The sequence below is a fragment of the Monodelphis domestica genome, chromosome 1 (assembly GCF_027887165.1).
Source record: "Monodelphis domestica isolate mMonDom1 chromosome 1, mMonDom1.pri, whole genome shotgun sequence".
Taxonomy (NCBI): Eukaryota; Metazoa; Chordata; class Mammalia; order Didelphimorphia; family Didelphidae; genus Monodelphis; species Monodelphis domestica.
Genome location: NC_077227.1, coordinates 236,015,027 through 236,033,193, shown reverse-complemented (window position 1 = coordinate 236,033,193; position 18,167 = coordinate 236,015,027). Strand labels below are relative to the sequence as shown.

Genomic DNA, 18,167 nt, shown 5'->3' with positions numbered 1-18,167 from the left:
AACATTTATTTGAATGTATACTCTTATGCCAAAAGGGGACTATCCCCTAATTGTTTTTTTGTCAATGTGCCCAACAAACATTGGTTTTGCTGTCTGTCTTTCTTCTATTTCTTTCTTCTATCTAACTATTATAATTTCCTCTTAGAAGGTGAAATTATGTATGCACCTGCAGATAGAAAATTTAGAGGTGCAGGATGATTATGTTTACTGAGTCTCCCAATCATTGTCAGGGGGGATTGTGAACTTTAGATTACTCCACCCTACTTAGTCTAACAAAAACAGGAATGTCTACACCCATTCTTAAGGATTAAGTATTTAGGAGGATGGCCTATGATAGACATGTGCTAGCAAATGACAAATCAGAAACAACTGACAGACACCTGAGCTGTCCTAAGTCAAGTTTAAGCTACCATTGGTAAAGGTGAGATGCAGGAAAGTGATGTAAATCCCTCTATAAATTTCACGTCACTTTCTCTCTCTGGGCTCTTTCTGGGGAGAGGTGGCTCTGGCGGCAGCTTGCTGAGCATTTTGGCATATTGGTATGGTGGCAGCTATTGTCTGGGTTTAGCGGTGAGTTTTCCTTGATACTATACTGGGAGAAGCTTAGTAGCCCAGTTCAGGTGAGGCATCTTCACTGAGCTCTCATGGACTTTAGGCTGATTCTTTTCTCCTTTACCTTCCAAACACTATCCTCTTAGAAAAGCCTCTAATCTTCTTCAAAGAACTCATGGCAGAGGTCTTTGATCTCCCCCTGGCACTGGCCAGGTGGGAAAAATCCTATACCCTCTTTCTCTCTCTCTCTCCTCCTTAATTCCTTCCCTCTATATTAATTAAAATCACCATAAATTTCCAAACTGACTTGGGTATTTTATTTGGGATTTTCTCTGGCAACCAAATTAATTTAGATTAGGTCACAACCCTAAAATTATCCTTAAACACACACACACATACACACACACACACAGACGCACACACATATATAGTATTTGGGTGAAAGAACTACCTGAATCTTGTAACAATTTTTAAAATATAAATGATAGTTAAAACTAGAGTCAATGAATTATAATGCTCTCCACATTCATAGTAAATTAAGAAAAACACTCAAAATCAATTCAAATAAATTCATAATTTCAATGTTATATGCTATCTTATTTTTATATATCCTTTGGCACTTATAATTAAGATATCAATGCCTTCAAGTCACTGTGGACAATTCCATTTCAATTTAAAAGGATCAATGGCACACCTGTAGGCTATTAACTAGCCTTTTAAAAAATTATTTTTTAAATCGTTACCTTACATCTTAGAATCAATACTATGTATTGGTTCTAAGGCAGAAGAGTAGTAAGGGCTGGGCAATGGGGATTAAGTGACTTGTCTAGGGACCCACAGCTAACCCAGGACTGGCTCTAGGGCTGGCTCTCAATCCACTCAGCCACCAAGCTGTCCATTATTAACTAACCTTTTATCACCAAAAATGATTTAAGATTCATTACCATTTGATGTGGGCAGGTAGGTAGAGCAGTGAATAGAGTGCTGGGCCTGAAGTTTGGAATATTCATTTTCCTTTATCCAAATCTGGTCTCACATACTTTCTAGCTGTGATCTGGGCAAGTCATTTAACCCTGTTTGCCTCAGTTTCTTCATCTATAGAATGAACTGGTGGAGGAAATAGCAAACCACCTGAGTATCATTTCCAAAAACCCCCCAAAAGGCAGTCATAAAAAGTGGGACATAACAGAAAATGATAAATATGATGAAAGAGCCTAGAGGAGGGCCATTAATCCAAATATTAAGTTGATAACACTAAAGAAAAGAAAGGCATAATCAATTAACTTCATGGAATATAGAAATTCTGTTAGGAGAGATCTTATGAACTCATCCCTCCCACAATACCTCTAACAAGCTCCCCCCCCCTTCCTTTAATGAGCTTTCATTTGAAGTCAAACATCCAATGATAAGAAAGTTATTTACTTCCTCAAAGACCAAAATAGCCCATTCCAACTTAAGCTCTAATATGACATTGTCCCTTTCACTGGGTAAAAATGTTTCTTTAACTTCCTTCCACTGTTCCTAACCTGTCCTCTGGAGCCAGCAACATAACCATAATTTTTTCTTTAATAACACTGTTACCTTCAAGAATCTGAGGAGATAAATAAAAAAAATATATCTATCATTTCCCCTACATTTTTCCTCTGAGCACAGTTTCAAGATTGCTATTTTAGTCATCTATCTCTGGATGTATCCAATTAGGGCAATATTTCTTCTCAAAAGTCCTCAAAGGACTCACTTTTGAAAAAGTTAATACTCTCTTTCTATAAGAGGTCCCTGTGGGGGCAGCTGGGTAACTCAGTGGATTGAGAGCCAGGCCTAGAGATGGGAGGTCCTAGCTTCAAATCTGGCCTCAGACACTTCCTAGTTGTGTGACCTTGGGCAAGTCACTTGACCTCCATTGCCTAGCCCTTATCACTCTTCTGCCTTGGAGCCTATACACAGTATTGACTCCAAGATGGAAGGTAAGGGTTAAAAAAAAAAGAGGTCCTTGTGAGGCTGTAATGCTAATATAAGTAAAACACTATGGAATTCATTTTAGCATGAAAGTCTGCATCATCTTTTGAAAATAGCACACAGTCAAAACTTTCATGTCCTGAATTGTATCTTTTTAAAAAATATATATTCATTTTTAGCAGTCTATTAAGTTTTTAAACCAGATTCTATCTTTCTCCAACCTCTCTTCCACTGAGAAAGAAAATATAACAATTATGCATGAGAAATCATGCAAAACATTTCCATATCAGCCATGTCATAAATAAATAAATAATAGAAAAGCAAAAAAATAGACTTCAATTTGCCCTCAGAGTTCATCAGTTCTTTCTGTGGAGGTAGTTGACATGTTTTAATCCTGAGTGCTCTGGAATTGTCTTGGATCATTGTATTGAAGAGAGTAGTCAAGTCATTGACAGTTGGATCATCACTACAACATTCCTGTTACTGTGCACAATGATCTCCAGGTTCTTCTCACTTCATTTTGCAGATATTCATTTAGGTCTTACCACATTTTGGGGAAACATGTCTTGCCATTTCTTATGCCACAATAGAACTCCATCATAATTATATGTCAAAGCTTGTTCAGTCATTCTCGAACTGAGAAGCATCTCCATAATTTCCCATTTTTTTGTCACCACAAAAAGAAATGCTATAAATATTTTTGTACTTATATGTTCTTTTCCTTTGATCTCTTTAGGGCATAAAGAGAGTAGCTGTATTGTTGGATCAGATGCACAGTTTTATGAACTTTAGATATAGTTCTGGATTGTTCTCCAGAATGGTTGGATCAGTTCACCGATTCCAATAACAATAATGTACCTATTTTCCTTTATCTCCTTCAGTACTTATTATTTCTGATAGATGAGAGGTATTACTTTGAGTTGTTTCAGTTTTCCTTTCTATAACCAGGATTGATTTAGAGGACATTTTAATATGACTAGAGATAGATCTGATTTCTTCTGAAAACTGCCTATTTCTGTCCTATGGCCATTTATCAATTCTGGAATCACTTTCATAGTTATAAATTTGACTTAGTTCCTTATTTGATAGAGAAATGAGGTTTTATTAGAGAAATCTGCTGTAAAATTTTTCTGATGTCCCTTCATTGCATATGGTACCTTTTAGCACAGTAGTTTCCCAGGCTATTAAGTTAAAAAATTAGGTCTATTTTTACTGTTGCTTTGTCTAAGATTATGATTGCTACTCCTGTCCATTTTATGGGTTAGCTCATCCCATTCAAATTCAGTTAGGATTACTATGTATTTCCTTCCATCCCATTTTCTTGTGCTTCTTTTTTTAACCTGTCCCTCTCCAAAAGTCTGTTTTGCTTCTGACTATGGTTTCCCTTAATCCATCCTCCCTTTTATCATCCACCTTTCGTATACCCTTCCTTTCCTATTTGTCTAGTGGGTAAGACAGACTTTTATACCCAGATGAGTATATATATACATTTATGTATATGTTTAAGAGTAGCCTATCCAGTAAAACTGAGTATAGAGATTTTGGGGGTGGGAGGAAGGAGGATATTTAATGAAATAGAAGACTCCCAAGAATTCCATATCTGAATTGATGTGAACAGAATGTTTTGCATTCAAAACAGATGTCTCAAGAAAACTATAATACATTAATTTCCCCCCTGAAATGATTATACTTAGTTTTCCTGGGTAGGATATCCTTGATTGTAATCCCTTGCCTTCTAGGATATTAAATTCTTTTTTTTTTTAAACACTTACCTTCCGTCTTGAAGTCAATACTGTGTATTGGCTCCAAGGCAGAAGAGTGGTAAGGGCTAGGCAATGGGGGTCAAGTGACTTGCCCAGGGTCACACAGCTAGGAAGTGGCTGAGACCAGATTTGAACCCAGGACCTTCTATCTCTAGGCCTGGCTCTCAATCCACTGAGCTACCCAGCTGCCCCCTAGGATATTAAATTCTAAGTTCACTGCTCATTTAACATGGAAGCCACTAAACCTCATGTGATCCTGACTGGTTCCATGATATATTTTCTTGCTAGCAATATCTTCTTGACTTGAAATTTGGTTATAATATTTCTGAGAGTTTTCATTTTGGGATCACTTTGAGGAGATAATCAATGGATTCTTTCTATTTCTATTTTACCCTTTGCATCTAAGAAATCACAGTGTTTTTTCTTAATAATTTCATGAAATACGATGGTTAGGGACTTTTCTGATCATAGCTTTCTTAAATTATTGCTCCTTGATCTATTTTTCAGATCAGTTGTTTCTCTGATCTGATATTTAATTTTTTTTTCATTCTTTTAACTTTGTTTCATTGTTTCTCATGTAGTCATTGGCTTCCATTGACCCAATTCAAAATTTTAAAGAATTCATCAGTGAACTTTTGTATCCCTTCCATTTGGCCAATTCTGCTTTTAAAGGAGTTCTTTCATTTAATGATTTTTTTTGGAATTCCTTTTCCATTTGACCTATTTTGCTTTTTATAGATTCCTTTTCTTCAATGAATTCTTGTGACTGTTATCAAGCTGTTAATTATCTTTTCATAATTTTCTTACACCACTCGCATTTCTTTTCCCAGTTTTTTAATCTATCATTCTTATCTTTCTCTGGAACTTCTCCAAGAATTTTTGCTGTCCTCCAATTAGCATTTTTCTTTGAAGTATTGCTTGTTGGTATTTTCAAACTGTTGGCTTCTTCTAAATTTGTCTTGGTCTTCCCTGCCACTATGGTAGCTTCTTATAGTCATATTCTTTTGCTGTTTTGGTTTTCTCATTTTCCCAACCTATTTCTTGACTGACCTTTATGGTAAAGGGGAAGTGGGGAAACACTGCAAGTTTTCAGGACTTCCAAAGTGTATTATTCCTGGAAGAAGAGTGGTCACTGCTCTCCTGATCTACTCTCTGGTCTTTACCCAGGAAGGGCTTCTGCTCTTCTGTAGCCACAAGTATTTCTGCTGCTCCTCTCTACCCTGGAACTATAACCCAAAACTGATTCTGGGTGGTAGAGTTGCCAATCAGGACCAGCTGCACCTAGGGTCAACAAAGGGCCTTCTATAATCCCTTCCCAATACTTTTTCTGAGCTGAATACTCCCAAAGCTACTGCTGCTTCTGCTACTGTATCAGCTATCTTCTGGGCCACCGCTGGACAGTACTCAGTCAACTTGTCTCAGATCATAACCATGCTTTTATTAACATAGCCCAAGACTATACTGCCTTTTTAGAGTGGGGTGGAAGAAAGGTACTTCATGTCATACTTTGTATTAGACTGATTGGTAGTCCACTAAAGCCCATAGGTATTTTTCATATAAACTGTTTATCCAAGCATATTTTCTCTACCTTGTAATTATAATGAAATTTTGAATGCAAATATAATGATTTATATTTGCCTCTATTAATCTGCATTTTTGAATATACTAAGTCTACTGTCTAAAGTACTAGCTCTCCCTCCTAGATTCATTTCATCTGCAAATTTGGAAGACATGCCATCTATAACTATGCCCAAATCACTACTAACAGTGTTTTAAAAAACTACAGACCTTAAAAGTTGGGTTGTACTTACATTCACACCAACTTAACACTGACACAATAACTATCACTTTGTGGGATGATCATTCAACCAATTCTAAATCCTCCCAACTATATTAGCACCTAATCTTTATCTCTCTAACTTCTTGGAGAAGACACTGGGAGAATGACCAGTGTCTTGCTTAAAATAATGTATATTATAGGTACAGTAGGAGTAGAGTGTTTTTCCTGATCAATATACTAAAGCAGTATCTACATTTTTTTTTGTCAAAAATAGAACTAGGATTAATCTAATATGAGTTTTTCATTGAAGAGTATTGGCTAATAATAACAGCAAATAGAATTATATACCACTGAACAACTGATCTCCATTTGATACTCCCCCAAATTTGTTGAGATAGATGTCAATATTATTATCCCCATTTTGTAGTGAAGAAAGTGAATTTGCCCCAAGGCATACAGCCATTAAATTTCTGAGATAAGATTTGAACTCAGTTCTTTCTGGCTCCAAATCCAGTGTTTTAACCATCATGCTACTTAGTCAAATTACATGATAAATGTAAAGCACTTTGTATCTTCTAAACACTATATAATTGTTAGGGATTAAATACAGTACTATACCATAAAATATAAGTTGTAAACCAATTAATTCCAAAATAAAAACAACTAACATAACACTAAGAACTAAAATTCAAAAGAAACTAGTTATGTTTCTATGCCTACAACTGCAAATACTCATCTGGATTTATGCTCTCATTGACTCAGCTGTGTGCAATGGTGCTAATATAGTTGGGAGGACTTAGAATTGGTTGAATAATCAACTCACAAAGTGATAATGGTGTCAATCACAACTAATTCATGAATGCTTATTTAACTACGTGACTCTTGTCTATTCTTCCCAAAACATTTCTAGAGGAATGGTGAATTTGAGCTACCTATTATCCCTCATTCTCACTATATGACTGGTCCATATATTACTTTAATCATCCATTTATTTACCTGATAACATCCCCTATTGTATCTCTTCTTTCAAGGTCCTTTGGCATAAGATGAGGCCTTTTCAAAACCATTGGAGTCTCTGTATTGCCTTCTTAGTGATACCCAGTTTAAATTCCTTAGAACCTTTGGGTTCTTTGTATATTGATCCCTCCACATCTTCACAGCTGTGTACTCCCAGCATGGATATCCTCTAGGTACAACTGATCTAGTAATTATTCCAGACACATTTCTGGTCTTTGTTCTCTTATCTTCTCCTTAAGGACATCTGGGAATGTGATGTTAGTATAATGTCTCTATTGTCCTTGATGGTAAAAAAAAATTGGTAACTAAAAAAAATCTGCAGATCTTTTGCATTGTTCTTCTGTTTTCCCTTTTCCACTTATCTTTAAAAGCTCTCAAGATTATTCCCTACTTCCTGCCAACTTTCTTTAAATTGGTTTTACTATATGCTGTTTCTGTTTTATGAGGTGGGAGTACTCATAGTCTTCTGTCATCCTTCTCCATATAAGAGTTTATTTTCTAAAATAGTGTTGTTTTGTCTACAGACTCTCTCCACTGGGCAAGTCAAGTGTTTGGTAATTAAGACACTGTTTAGGCTCTTTTATCTTATGGCTGATATGTCTGATCACAGACTTTAAGTGAGACACAAGACAAGGAGACAAAGCTGGGTTCCAGAACACCAAGCTCAGAGCTTTGAGCTCAGAACGCTCTTTTTTTAGAAATTAATGATTCTGAACTAACCAGTGTTTTTGAACTTAAAATGACTGCCCAGTGCTGGTTGTTCACTGCTATAATTAGCATAAGCTGGAAAATTAAACTCCCAGTTACTTTTACTCAACAAGTAGTTCCTTAATTGTCAGAGGTAGAGAACTCAGTCTGTCTAAGATTAAGACTTGAGTGCCCTCTCAGAGGCAGATAACTCGGAGTCTGTCTAGATAAGGTCCAAGTGCCCCTTCCTTCAACTTCTTTATGCTTAGCATAATAAAACATGTTATTGCTAGCAGTAATATGCCATTACTGATTTGTCTACTCCATGAACCCAAGTGACCTCAGAGCCATATCTGCTACACCTTCTCACTGCTGTTTCTCCAAGGATTGTTTTACTGTCTGTGATTCTTGCCTTTAACAGATGTTACCAGCTTGAATTAAAGCACACTCATTTTGCCATCAGCAGATGAGGTCCTTCTGACTCCAAACTCTCTCTGGTCTCCTTTTTTCTCTTGCCCTTACCTGAGAAAGTCTGGTCTTGGTTCTGCCCCGCTCCCCAGGTGGGCACTTTATATTTGGCACCTGGAACAGGGACTTGGGTGACCTTCAACCATTGTGGATCACATGCATCAAGGAATGAAAAATTCACAGGTAAGGGATTTCTCCCCATCAGGGAGGACATTGGAAGTAAAACATGGGACAATTGGTTTCTCATGACCAGTGGCTCTTTGCTGAGGTCATTAATATGTTAAGTCCTCGAGGGTGCTAAGGTTTCTAAGACTAGCATACAGAGATTTTTTACAACATGTATCTTCTGTGTGCCCCTGGTTTCCTTGAGAAGGTTCTTTGATATTGAGAATTGGGAGAGAGTAGAGAGGTTGCTACAAAGGTGTTACACTTTAGAAGGACCTTCCATAATACCTGTAGATACCTTTTCTCTCTGGGGGTTAATTCATGAATCACTTGATCCAGCGTTCTGTCCCCCGAAATCGAAGCTAAATTCAATCTCATAAATCCAAGTAGGAAAATGAGAAAAAAACCAATATAATAGTTGCTCCCCCAGAGAAGCCTTCTTTAAATCCCACACCCAGTTGTACCTTGGTTTAGCACTTCATCAAGTTACAATTCCCCATTGGGAACAAGACAACAATGCTTGGGAATCCCTTCCCCCCCTCCCCAGCCTGAAGCTCTTTCACCTAATTATCAGGATGAGTTAAAAGAGGAAGCAGCATCTGGAATAAAGTTTATCCCCCTCCCACTCTTGGGATAATCTTCCCCTTCCTTCCATTCCTCCACCTACACAACCTCTGACTCCTCAATTCAAGTAGAGAGGAGTCCCTCTTTCAATCCCTTGTCACCCACCTCTGTTTCTATTCTATTTGAAAGAGACTCTTTGCTGAGGACATTTCTAATATGCTTAAGACTCATAGAGCCAAAGTTTCTCCTCACTTCTCACAGTTTTTAAAGAGATAGTACTTTGAAAAAAGCCAAGAGGATACTTCCCAGTAAACATGGCTACAATCTAGACTCGAATCACTTCCTCTCCCCGGCACTGAGCGAAATAGACTACCTCAAAAGAGCATAAAAATCACCTTTGGAAGAATGGAGGGACTCTCCAGTACCACACAGAAACGAAGGTACGTGGGGTTTGAACATTTACACACTATAAGAAGGAGGAAAAGCTTACAACAAAAACGTGAACTGAGCCACCCTTACCCCCCCCCCCACCTCTCCCACCAAACCAGAGTAGGGTATCAGAGCGCTCACTGGGACAGCAAATGAGTGAGGAAGTCTCTGTCTGGGGGGGCACACCAGGGTCCTTGGGATCTAAAGACTACTAGGAAACGACCTCTCAGGGTGATTTCACAGGAGAACCCTGCACACTGGAGAGCACACAGACAGTGGATGCCCTGCAAACTGGGAACAGTGAGGAGTCTCAAGAGTCTGTAAAAACTGCCTAAGGCCAAAGCATTTCCTCTTGTTGTAGTGAGGGGGGGCAAGCCAGACTCCCTGGAAACTGACAGGGAATATCAGAGTTCCACCCCTCAGAGCGGTTTTACAGGAAACTCCTGCCCACAGCGAGAAGAGATCACAGAGCATGGGGGCGGGCTTGCTGAACACAGGGGTGGGTGCGCTGAACACAGGGGCCAACATGCTGAGCACAGGGGCAGGCACACTAAGAAACCTCGGAGGCTGAGAAGAACTAGTCTGAGGCAACCTAAATTCACAGAAAACCCACCCATATCACCCAGACCTCAGACCAAAAAGTAAAGGGGAAGAAAACTACCAAAGAAATGGCTTACATGGCCCAAAATCAAGCCTCCAAGAAGAAAGGGAAAAAAGTGACTTTTGAAAACTTTTATGGTGGGAGTTCCAAAGGAAAAGAAGAGAAAGCGGATGAAATCCAAACAAAATCAAAACATGCCTCCCAAAATGGAAATTACCCACAAGCTCTGGAAGAACTCAAATTGGAGCTTATCCAAAAGATGGAAACCTTTTGGAAAGAAAAATGGGAGAAAGAGATCAGCAGTCTGATAGACAAGACTTCACAATTGGAGAAAGAGCTGGAAGCATCTAATGGCAGACCAAGCTGAAAAGCAAAACCACTCCCTAAAGACCAGAATTAAGCAACTGGAAGACAGCGAGCTTGCAAAACAGCAAGAACAAATAAAGCAAAGCCAAAAAATTAATGAATTAGAAAAAAAACATAAAATGTCTCACTGACAAGGTGACAGACCAGGAAAACAGAGGAAGAAGAGACAACTTGAGAATTATTGGTCTGCCCAAAAAACCAGAGATAAACAAAAACCTCAATGCTATACTACAGGAGATTATAGAAGAAAATTGCCCACATGTTCTGGAGCAAGGGGGAAAAATAGAAATAGAAAGGGTACATAGAACACCCTCTATACTAAATCCCCAAAAGAAAACCCCCAGGAATGTAATTGCCAAATTCAAGAGCTTCCAAGAAAAGGAGAAAATCCTACAAGAAGCCAAGAAGAGGAGCTTCAGGTATAGAGGGGCCCCAATAAGGATCACACATGACTTAGCGCCTAACACACTAAGAGACCACAAAGCATGGAACACGATATTTAGAAAGGCAAGAGAGCTGGGTCTCCAACCAAGAATCAACTACCCAGCAAAACTGACTATATACTTCCAGGGGAAAGCATGGGCATTCAACAAAATAGAAGATGTCCAAGTATTTTCTAAGAAAAAGACCAGAACTTAGTGGAAATTTTGATATTCAATCACAGAAAGCAAGAGAAACATGAAAAGGTAAATATGAAAGAAAGGGAAAAGGAGAAAAATCTTATCTTTTTCTTTAAGTCAAACTCTCTTCTATAAGGACTACATTTACATCAAATTATATATATTAATATGTGGGGAAAATGTATTGTGTAACTCTCAAAAATTGTATGCATCATAAGAGTAGTTAGAAGAATCATGCATAGGGTAAGATTGGGGCATTAAGAAGATTTGGTGAAAGGGGGGGCAAAGAAAGAAAAAGGGAGGGGGGAATCGCCGATGATGCTAAGATTTACTTCAAGAAAAGGGGGGGGGGACTAAATAGAATAATCTTTCCTATATAAAGATACACATGGGAAGGGGTGGGGAAGAACTCTCATACGAGAAGGAGAGGAAGAGAGCATGAAGTGGTATTACTTAAAACTTACTCTCAGTGAAATCAACTCTGAAAGGGGAGAACATCTAGATCCATTGGGATCCTGAATTCTATCTTATCCAACAGGGTAAGAGAGAAAAGAAAATTAAGGAGGGGGAGGGTGGAGGTAATATAAAAAGGGAGGGAAGGAGAGGGGTGAGGGGAAGGGAGCATTTAAAAGGAGGGGCTAGAAAGGGAAGCATATCAAGGGAGGGGCCTAGGGGGGTTTACCTAAAGTAAATCACTGTTTCAAAAGGTTATAGCTAAAGAAAAAAGGTCAGAACTAGGGGAAGATATCAAAATGCCAGGGAATCCACAAGTGACAATCATAACTTTGAATGTGAATGGGATGAACTCACCCATAAAATGTAGACAAATAGCAGATTGCATTTGAACCCAAAACTCTACCATATGTGGTTTTCAAAAAACACATATGAGGCGGGTTGATACTCACAAGGTTAAAATTAAAGGATGGAGTAAGTATGGACCTTCACAGATGTCTAGCAAGAGTTTAGTTAACGGAGAATTAAGCTGCACTGTTGATCGGTGCTTTGTGTAAATACATCTTAACATTTAGGTGAGAGGGGCCTTAAGAAGGACAGTCAGTAGTAGGAAAGCAATTCTATACCTGAGTTAAGCATACTTGTTGCATTGTCTCTGCAGATTCTATTTTTGTTTACAATATTAAAATGTATGTTAGCAAAAATGGGTGGATTTTCAAATAAAATGCAGCTTCCACAAAACTTTTGTTACAGTAAAACAAAAAAAAAAATTGCCTAGACTAACAGAAGAAGAAAAAGATATCTTAAATAATCCCATATCAGAAAAAGAAATCCAACAGGTCATCAAAGAACTTCCTAAGAAAAAATTCCCAGGACCTGATGGATTCACAAGTGAATTCTATCAAACATTCAAAGAACAGTTAATCCCAAATACTATAAAAACTATTTGACGTAATAAGCAAAGAGGGAGTTATACCTAATTCCTTTTACGATACAAACATGGTACCGATTCCAAAGCCAGGCAGGCCAAAAACAGAGAAAGAAAATTATAGACCAATCTCCCTAATGAATATAGATGCAAAAATCTTAAATAGAAAAGATTCCAGCAAGTGATCAGAAGAGTCATTCACCAAGATCAAGTAGGATTTATACAAGGGATGCAGGGATGGTTCAATATCAGGAAAACCATCCACAAAATTGACCACATCAACAAGCAAACCAACAAAAATCACATGATTATTTCAATAGATGCAGAAAAAGCCTTTGATAAAATAGAACACCCATTCCTATTAAAAACACTAGAAAGCATAGGAATAGAAGGGTCGTTCCTAAAAATAATAAACAGTATATATCTAAAACCATCAACTAATATCATCTGCAATGGGGATAAACTAGATGCATTTCCAATAAGATCAGGAGTAAAACAAGGATGCCCATTATCACCTCTATTATTTGGCATTGTACTAGAACCAAGTTGTTGATTATTTCAATTAGCTTTTTGGTTGAATCTCTAGGATTCTTTAAGTAGACCATCATGTCATCTGCAAAGAGTGATAACTTAGTCTCCTCCTTGCCTATTTTAATGCCTTCAATTTCGTTTTCTTCTCTAATTGCTACTGCTAGTGTTTCTAGTAATGAATGCTGGAGGGGATGTGGCAAAGTAGGGACATTAATTCACTGCTGGTGGGGTTGTGAATTGATTCAACCATTTTGGAGGGCAATTTGGAACTATGCCCAAAGGGCGATAAAAGACTGGTTGTCCTATGATCCAGCCATAGCACTGCTGGGCTTGTACCCCAAAGAGATAATAAGGAAAAAAACTTGTATAAGAATATTCATTGCAGTGCTCTTTGTGGTGGCCAAAAATTGGAAAACGAGGGGATGCACATCAATTGGGGAATGGCTGAACAATTTGTGGTATATGTTGGTGATGGAATACTATTGTGCTCAAAGGAATAATAAAGTGGAGGAATTCCATGGAGACTGGAACAACCTCTAGGAAGTGATGCAGTGCGAGAGGAGCAGAACCAGGAGAACATTGTACACAGAGACTAATACACTGTGGTACAATCGAAGGTAATGGACTTCTCCATTAGTGTCAATGCAATTTCCCTGAACAATCTGCAGGGATCTAGGAGAGAAAATACTATCCACAAGCAGAGGACAAATTGTGGAAGTAAAAACACTGAGGAAAACCAACTGCTAGACTACAGGGGTTGAGGGGATATGACTGAGGAGAGACTCTAAATGAACACTCTGGTGCAAACACCAACAACATGGAAATGGGTTCGAATCAAGAACACTTGTGATACCCAGTGGAATCGCACTTTGGCTATGGGATAGGTGGGGGATGGGGGGGAGAAAATGATCTTTGTCTCCAATGAATAATGCTCGGAAATGACCAAATAAAATAATGTTTAAAAAAAAAAGAAAAAAAGCAAGATGGATTTTTCCGGTGACGTTTTTAGACTGATAAGACAGAAGAAGAATTATATTTTACCATAATATTAGATTAATTATCAGGATTCTGAATCTATATTTAATATTTATTTCATTTGTCTTTATGTTGTGTCTCATTATAGGTCTTATCTAAGTATCTTCCTAATTGGGCATTCACAAAATATGCCTCTGAGTCCTCCACGGAGGGAGGTAATTAATTCTGACCTCTAAACTTGACAGAGTGTTCCATAAGTTATTTTCTTTTTTCCTTGTCTTGGAAGAGCCCTCAGAGAAAAGGAAAAAGATTAGTATGGAACACACATAGGGAAATTTTTTTCCTATAATTTGACTATTCACTTGATTTTAATATTAAAGATTTATATATGTAACTTTGGAAAATTGTTAATGAGTCTGACAATGTACTATGATACAATGTAATTTTATGGTGTTAATTACGTATCAGTTAAAGGTGATATGTTAGCTAAATTTAATTCTGCACTATACCGGTAGCTAGAGTATTGTTTATTATCATTAGGACTGATAAGGTATAATGATTTCAGTAAATTTGAGAACTATTTGAATGTAATTAATAGCCGGCTTGACCCTAAGAGGGAATTTTTATTTTATAAAGGCAAAAGGCTGAACTGGCTATTTAGTAAACATCAGATCTATACCTATAAAATTCAGTCAAGAAAAGGTTGCAGTGTATTGTGGAGAACTTTCTCTAAGATTTAAATTTTGGATTTTAAATGAGATGTTCTTTTATTACAAGTACTGCTAAAAATAGTAATAAGTGATTACATGTAAGCATTAGGATTTTAGGAGCTTAAATTTGGTAGAATGTAATACTGGGTGAACACAAAATTTGGATGAATTTGTACTGTGAAGAAAATTAAATTTTTATGCAAATTGTGTAAGTGTATAACACAATTTTCAAGGGAAATTTGACCAGTCCAGAAATCAAATAGGGCTCGGTATTAGGTTATTAAATATAGGTAATTAATTGTAGTCACCTCTCCTCTATTTATAGTAAAGAGGAGGAGCCAGATGAGGTGAGAGAAATAGTAAATGGAAAAAAGTATGAAGAATGGTAGTTCAGAATATGAAAGAAATATTTAATCAGTTATGAAGAAATGTTTTGAGTTATAAAGAAGCAAGACTAGAGGTTTTCTTCTGCCTTGACCAGAGGTCTGAAAGGTAAATTGGAATATTAAGAAAACATTGTTAAAGGACTTAAATCAAATTAATTAATCAAATTAAATCAAATTAAACAATCCTCCATTTGTACAGCCACTCACCTGGGACTTTCCTGTGCCTTGCCCTTCCCTGTATTATTAGAGTCTTTATGGCATCTTATGGGCAACTCTGAATCACCTCTCATCACCTTACATAACAACTTCAACAATTAAGGAAAAGGGAAACTTGATAAAAAAAATCATTTAACTGTAATGAATAGTATTTTCCCTATTGTAGTATATATCAGAGATAATAGCTTGCTTTTGATTGCTTTAGATTCAAATTAAATATTTGGTAATATTCATTTTGATTTTATATATTCATATTTATTATCAGTCATTTGTTTAATTGCATACTTATTATCAGTTATTTGTTAAAATTGCTAGTACTATTCCCTCTTACTAAAATTGTGCTCTCCACTGCTCACCAGCTTCATTCTACAGTGTGCAGACTAAAAACTGCATTATTAAAAGAAATGAAGGAGGAGATATCAGAGGTAGAGAACTCAGTCTGTCTAAGATTAAGACTTGAGTGCCCTCTCAGAGGCAGATAACTCGGAGTCTGTCTAGATAAGGTCCGAGTGCCCCTTCCTTCACCTTCTTTATGCTTAGCATAATAAAATATGCTATTGCTGGCAATAACGTGTTATTATTGATTTGACTGTTCCATGAACCCAGGTGACCTCAGAGCCATATCTGCTACACCTTCTTGCTGATGCTTCTCCAAGGATTGTTTTACTGTCTGTGGTTCTTGCCTTTAACAGATGTTACCAGCTTGAATGAAAGTACACTCATTTTGCCATCAGCAGATGAGGTCCTTCTGACTCCAAACTCTCTCTGGTCTCCTTTTTTCTCTCACCTTTACTGAGAAACTCTGGTCTCGGTTCTGCCCCCCAGGGGGGCACTTTACACTTAATATCTGAAAAAAAGTCCACTAAAAAGTAACATCAACAGTAAAATTATTTACCTATAAACCAGAAGCTATTCTCTGCCATCCTGGGGACAGGATTTGTAAATGTAGAGTACCCAACTGGTACCAACCTAAACAGGCAACTTATCCTGTTTCCTTTTCTTTGTGGCAATGTTACTCTCCACTGGCAAAAATAAGTCATGTATCAAAGTAACATAAGCGGTACTACTGGCAATTAGGTGGCACAGTGGATGAAGCCCTGGAATCAAGAAGATCTGAGTTCAAGTCCAGCTTCATTTCAAATACTAGTTGTGTGACCCTGGGCAAGTCATTTGATCTGTTTGTCTCAATTTCCTCTTCTGTAAAATGGGGATTAAAAATAGCATATGCCTGCCTGGGTTGTTGTGAGGATCCAATGAGATTATAACTGTAAAGAGCTTAGCAATAGTGCCTAGCACATGGTAGATGCTGTATAAACATTAACTATCATTATTATTGTTGTTAGTACTATAAAAGAGCACTTTGGCTATGAGAATGTTGAATGGTATTACTTACACTAATAATCAGAGTGATAGTGTACCATTGTTCAGCTGTGACGTTAGCAATTCCTTTCTCTATTACTCTCACACTTGCTGCAAAAGAAACAGAACATAGAGATTTATTTTTTTAACCTAAATCAAAGAAACAATAGTCAAGGTGGGAGCTTAAGAAGACATTTAATCCTTGCCTTTTGAAAAATGATCCTTTATGAAATTATTATCTAGCTTCATTTATAGATTTTTAATTTAATTAATATAAATATGAACAAATATTTCAAACACCTTCAAGCTACTGACACTCTAGTGGGGAAAATAATCAAATTTACCCATTCATTCAAGAAATATGTATTAAGAACCAACTCAATATCAAATACTGCATTAGGTATGCAAGAAGAATCAGAAAATCTCTTTAAGTGTTTGAGAAGCAATATGAATGGACATGAAGTATATGGAAAGCATATTATGTGGGGTTTTAATACTTTTAAAGATATTTATCAACTTCATTAGAACTCTCATTTTTCAGAGGTGTAATAATATATATATTAATCAATTATCTTTATTTCCTTTATGATTACTGTCAATTCAAGTTTTTCAAATATGATTTTCCATTATTTTACTTAATTAGGTGAGTAAACATTGTTTTTATTAATCTGGTTCTCCCTTGTCAAAGTAGGTTTCATTTGTCAACTTTCTTTTAACAAATACCAAATTATTTCCTGGCTGCTGCTTGATAATATAATTTGTGGTGTAGATATACTAATGCCCCCTTTATTTCTATCTTTTATCTATTATTTCTCTTGATTCTCTATCTTTTTCCTTCCTCCCAAATGAATGCTATTTTCATTTTATCTAAGTCTATAAAGCATTCCTTTAGTAATTTTAAAATTTCATTATAATGTTGTTTGTTTGTTTTTTTGGTAAATTAAATTTGAGGCATTCTAATTGTTCATTGCTTACCATCTGAGAGAGCAAAGAGAGGAAGGAGAGAATATGGAACTGAAAATGGTAGAAAACAAATGTCAAAAACTGTCTTTACATGTAACTTCAGAAAAACAAAACATTATTGAAGAAGGAAAGAGAAGAATGAATTATTAGAATACAATAGAGGGAATGACCGATTTACAAAGAATCTGGGCATGAAAGGACTTTGGAAAGTAGCCTGGGACACACATGGAACCATATAGGCTCCAATTCTGGAATAGGAGGAACACTTAAAATGGGAAACAGATTCTGTGGGACTCCCTTGATCTCTGGACACTGAGGATTGCAGAAACTTAGTTCCTGTGGCCATTTTGAATCAGGTTTTTAGGAGGTAGCTGAAGTTCTTGAGCAATTTTAGAGTTTCCTGATAATCAGAAAAACTTCTGTGACCCTGAAACCTGTGACACCATTTCTCATATGGATCATCCATTGTGTGTGAGCAGCAAGGGCCTGAACTGTCTAGCCTAAAATCAAGCCAGACCACCAGACCTCTATCTGACAAACTGGCCTCTATCTGACAAACTGTACTATGTTCCTGTTTTAATAGTGGACCAGCAAGTCAGGAATAGATAGCAGACATTAATTACTTTAGGCAGATAGAGAGCGTAGTGAGCATAGACCAACTTTGTTATGGCTGAGGCA

General features: G+C 37.1%; 1 protein-coding gene across 8 annotated transcripts in view; it reads right to left on the bottom strand.

The window, feature by feature from the left end:
* The window catches only part of LOC130453538 (galactocerebrosidase-like), a 147,022-nt gene that overhangs the window by 19,817 nt on the left and 109,038 nt on the right, over positions 1 to 18,167 (bottom strand). For 5 of the 8 annotated variants that reach the window (XM_056820535.1, XM_056820538.1, XM_056820533.1 and 2 more), the window contains one exon: positions 16,561 to 16,637. The exons of the other annotated variants lie outside the window; for them this stretch is intronic. In XM_056820535.1, coding sequence (XP_056676513.1) covers positions 16,561 to 16,637 — 77 coding nt within the window. The remainder of the gene's footprint in view (positions 1 to 16,560; positions 16,638 to 18,167) is intronic. 8 annotated transcript variants of the gene reach the window in all.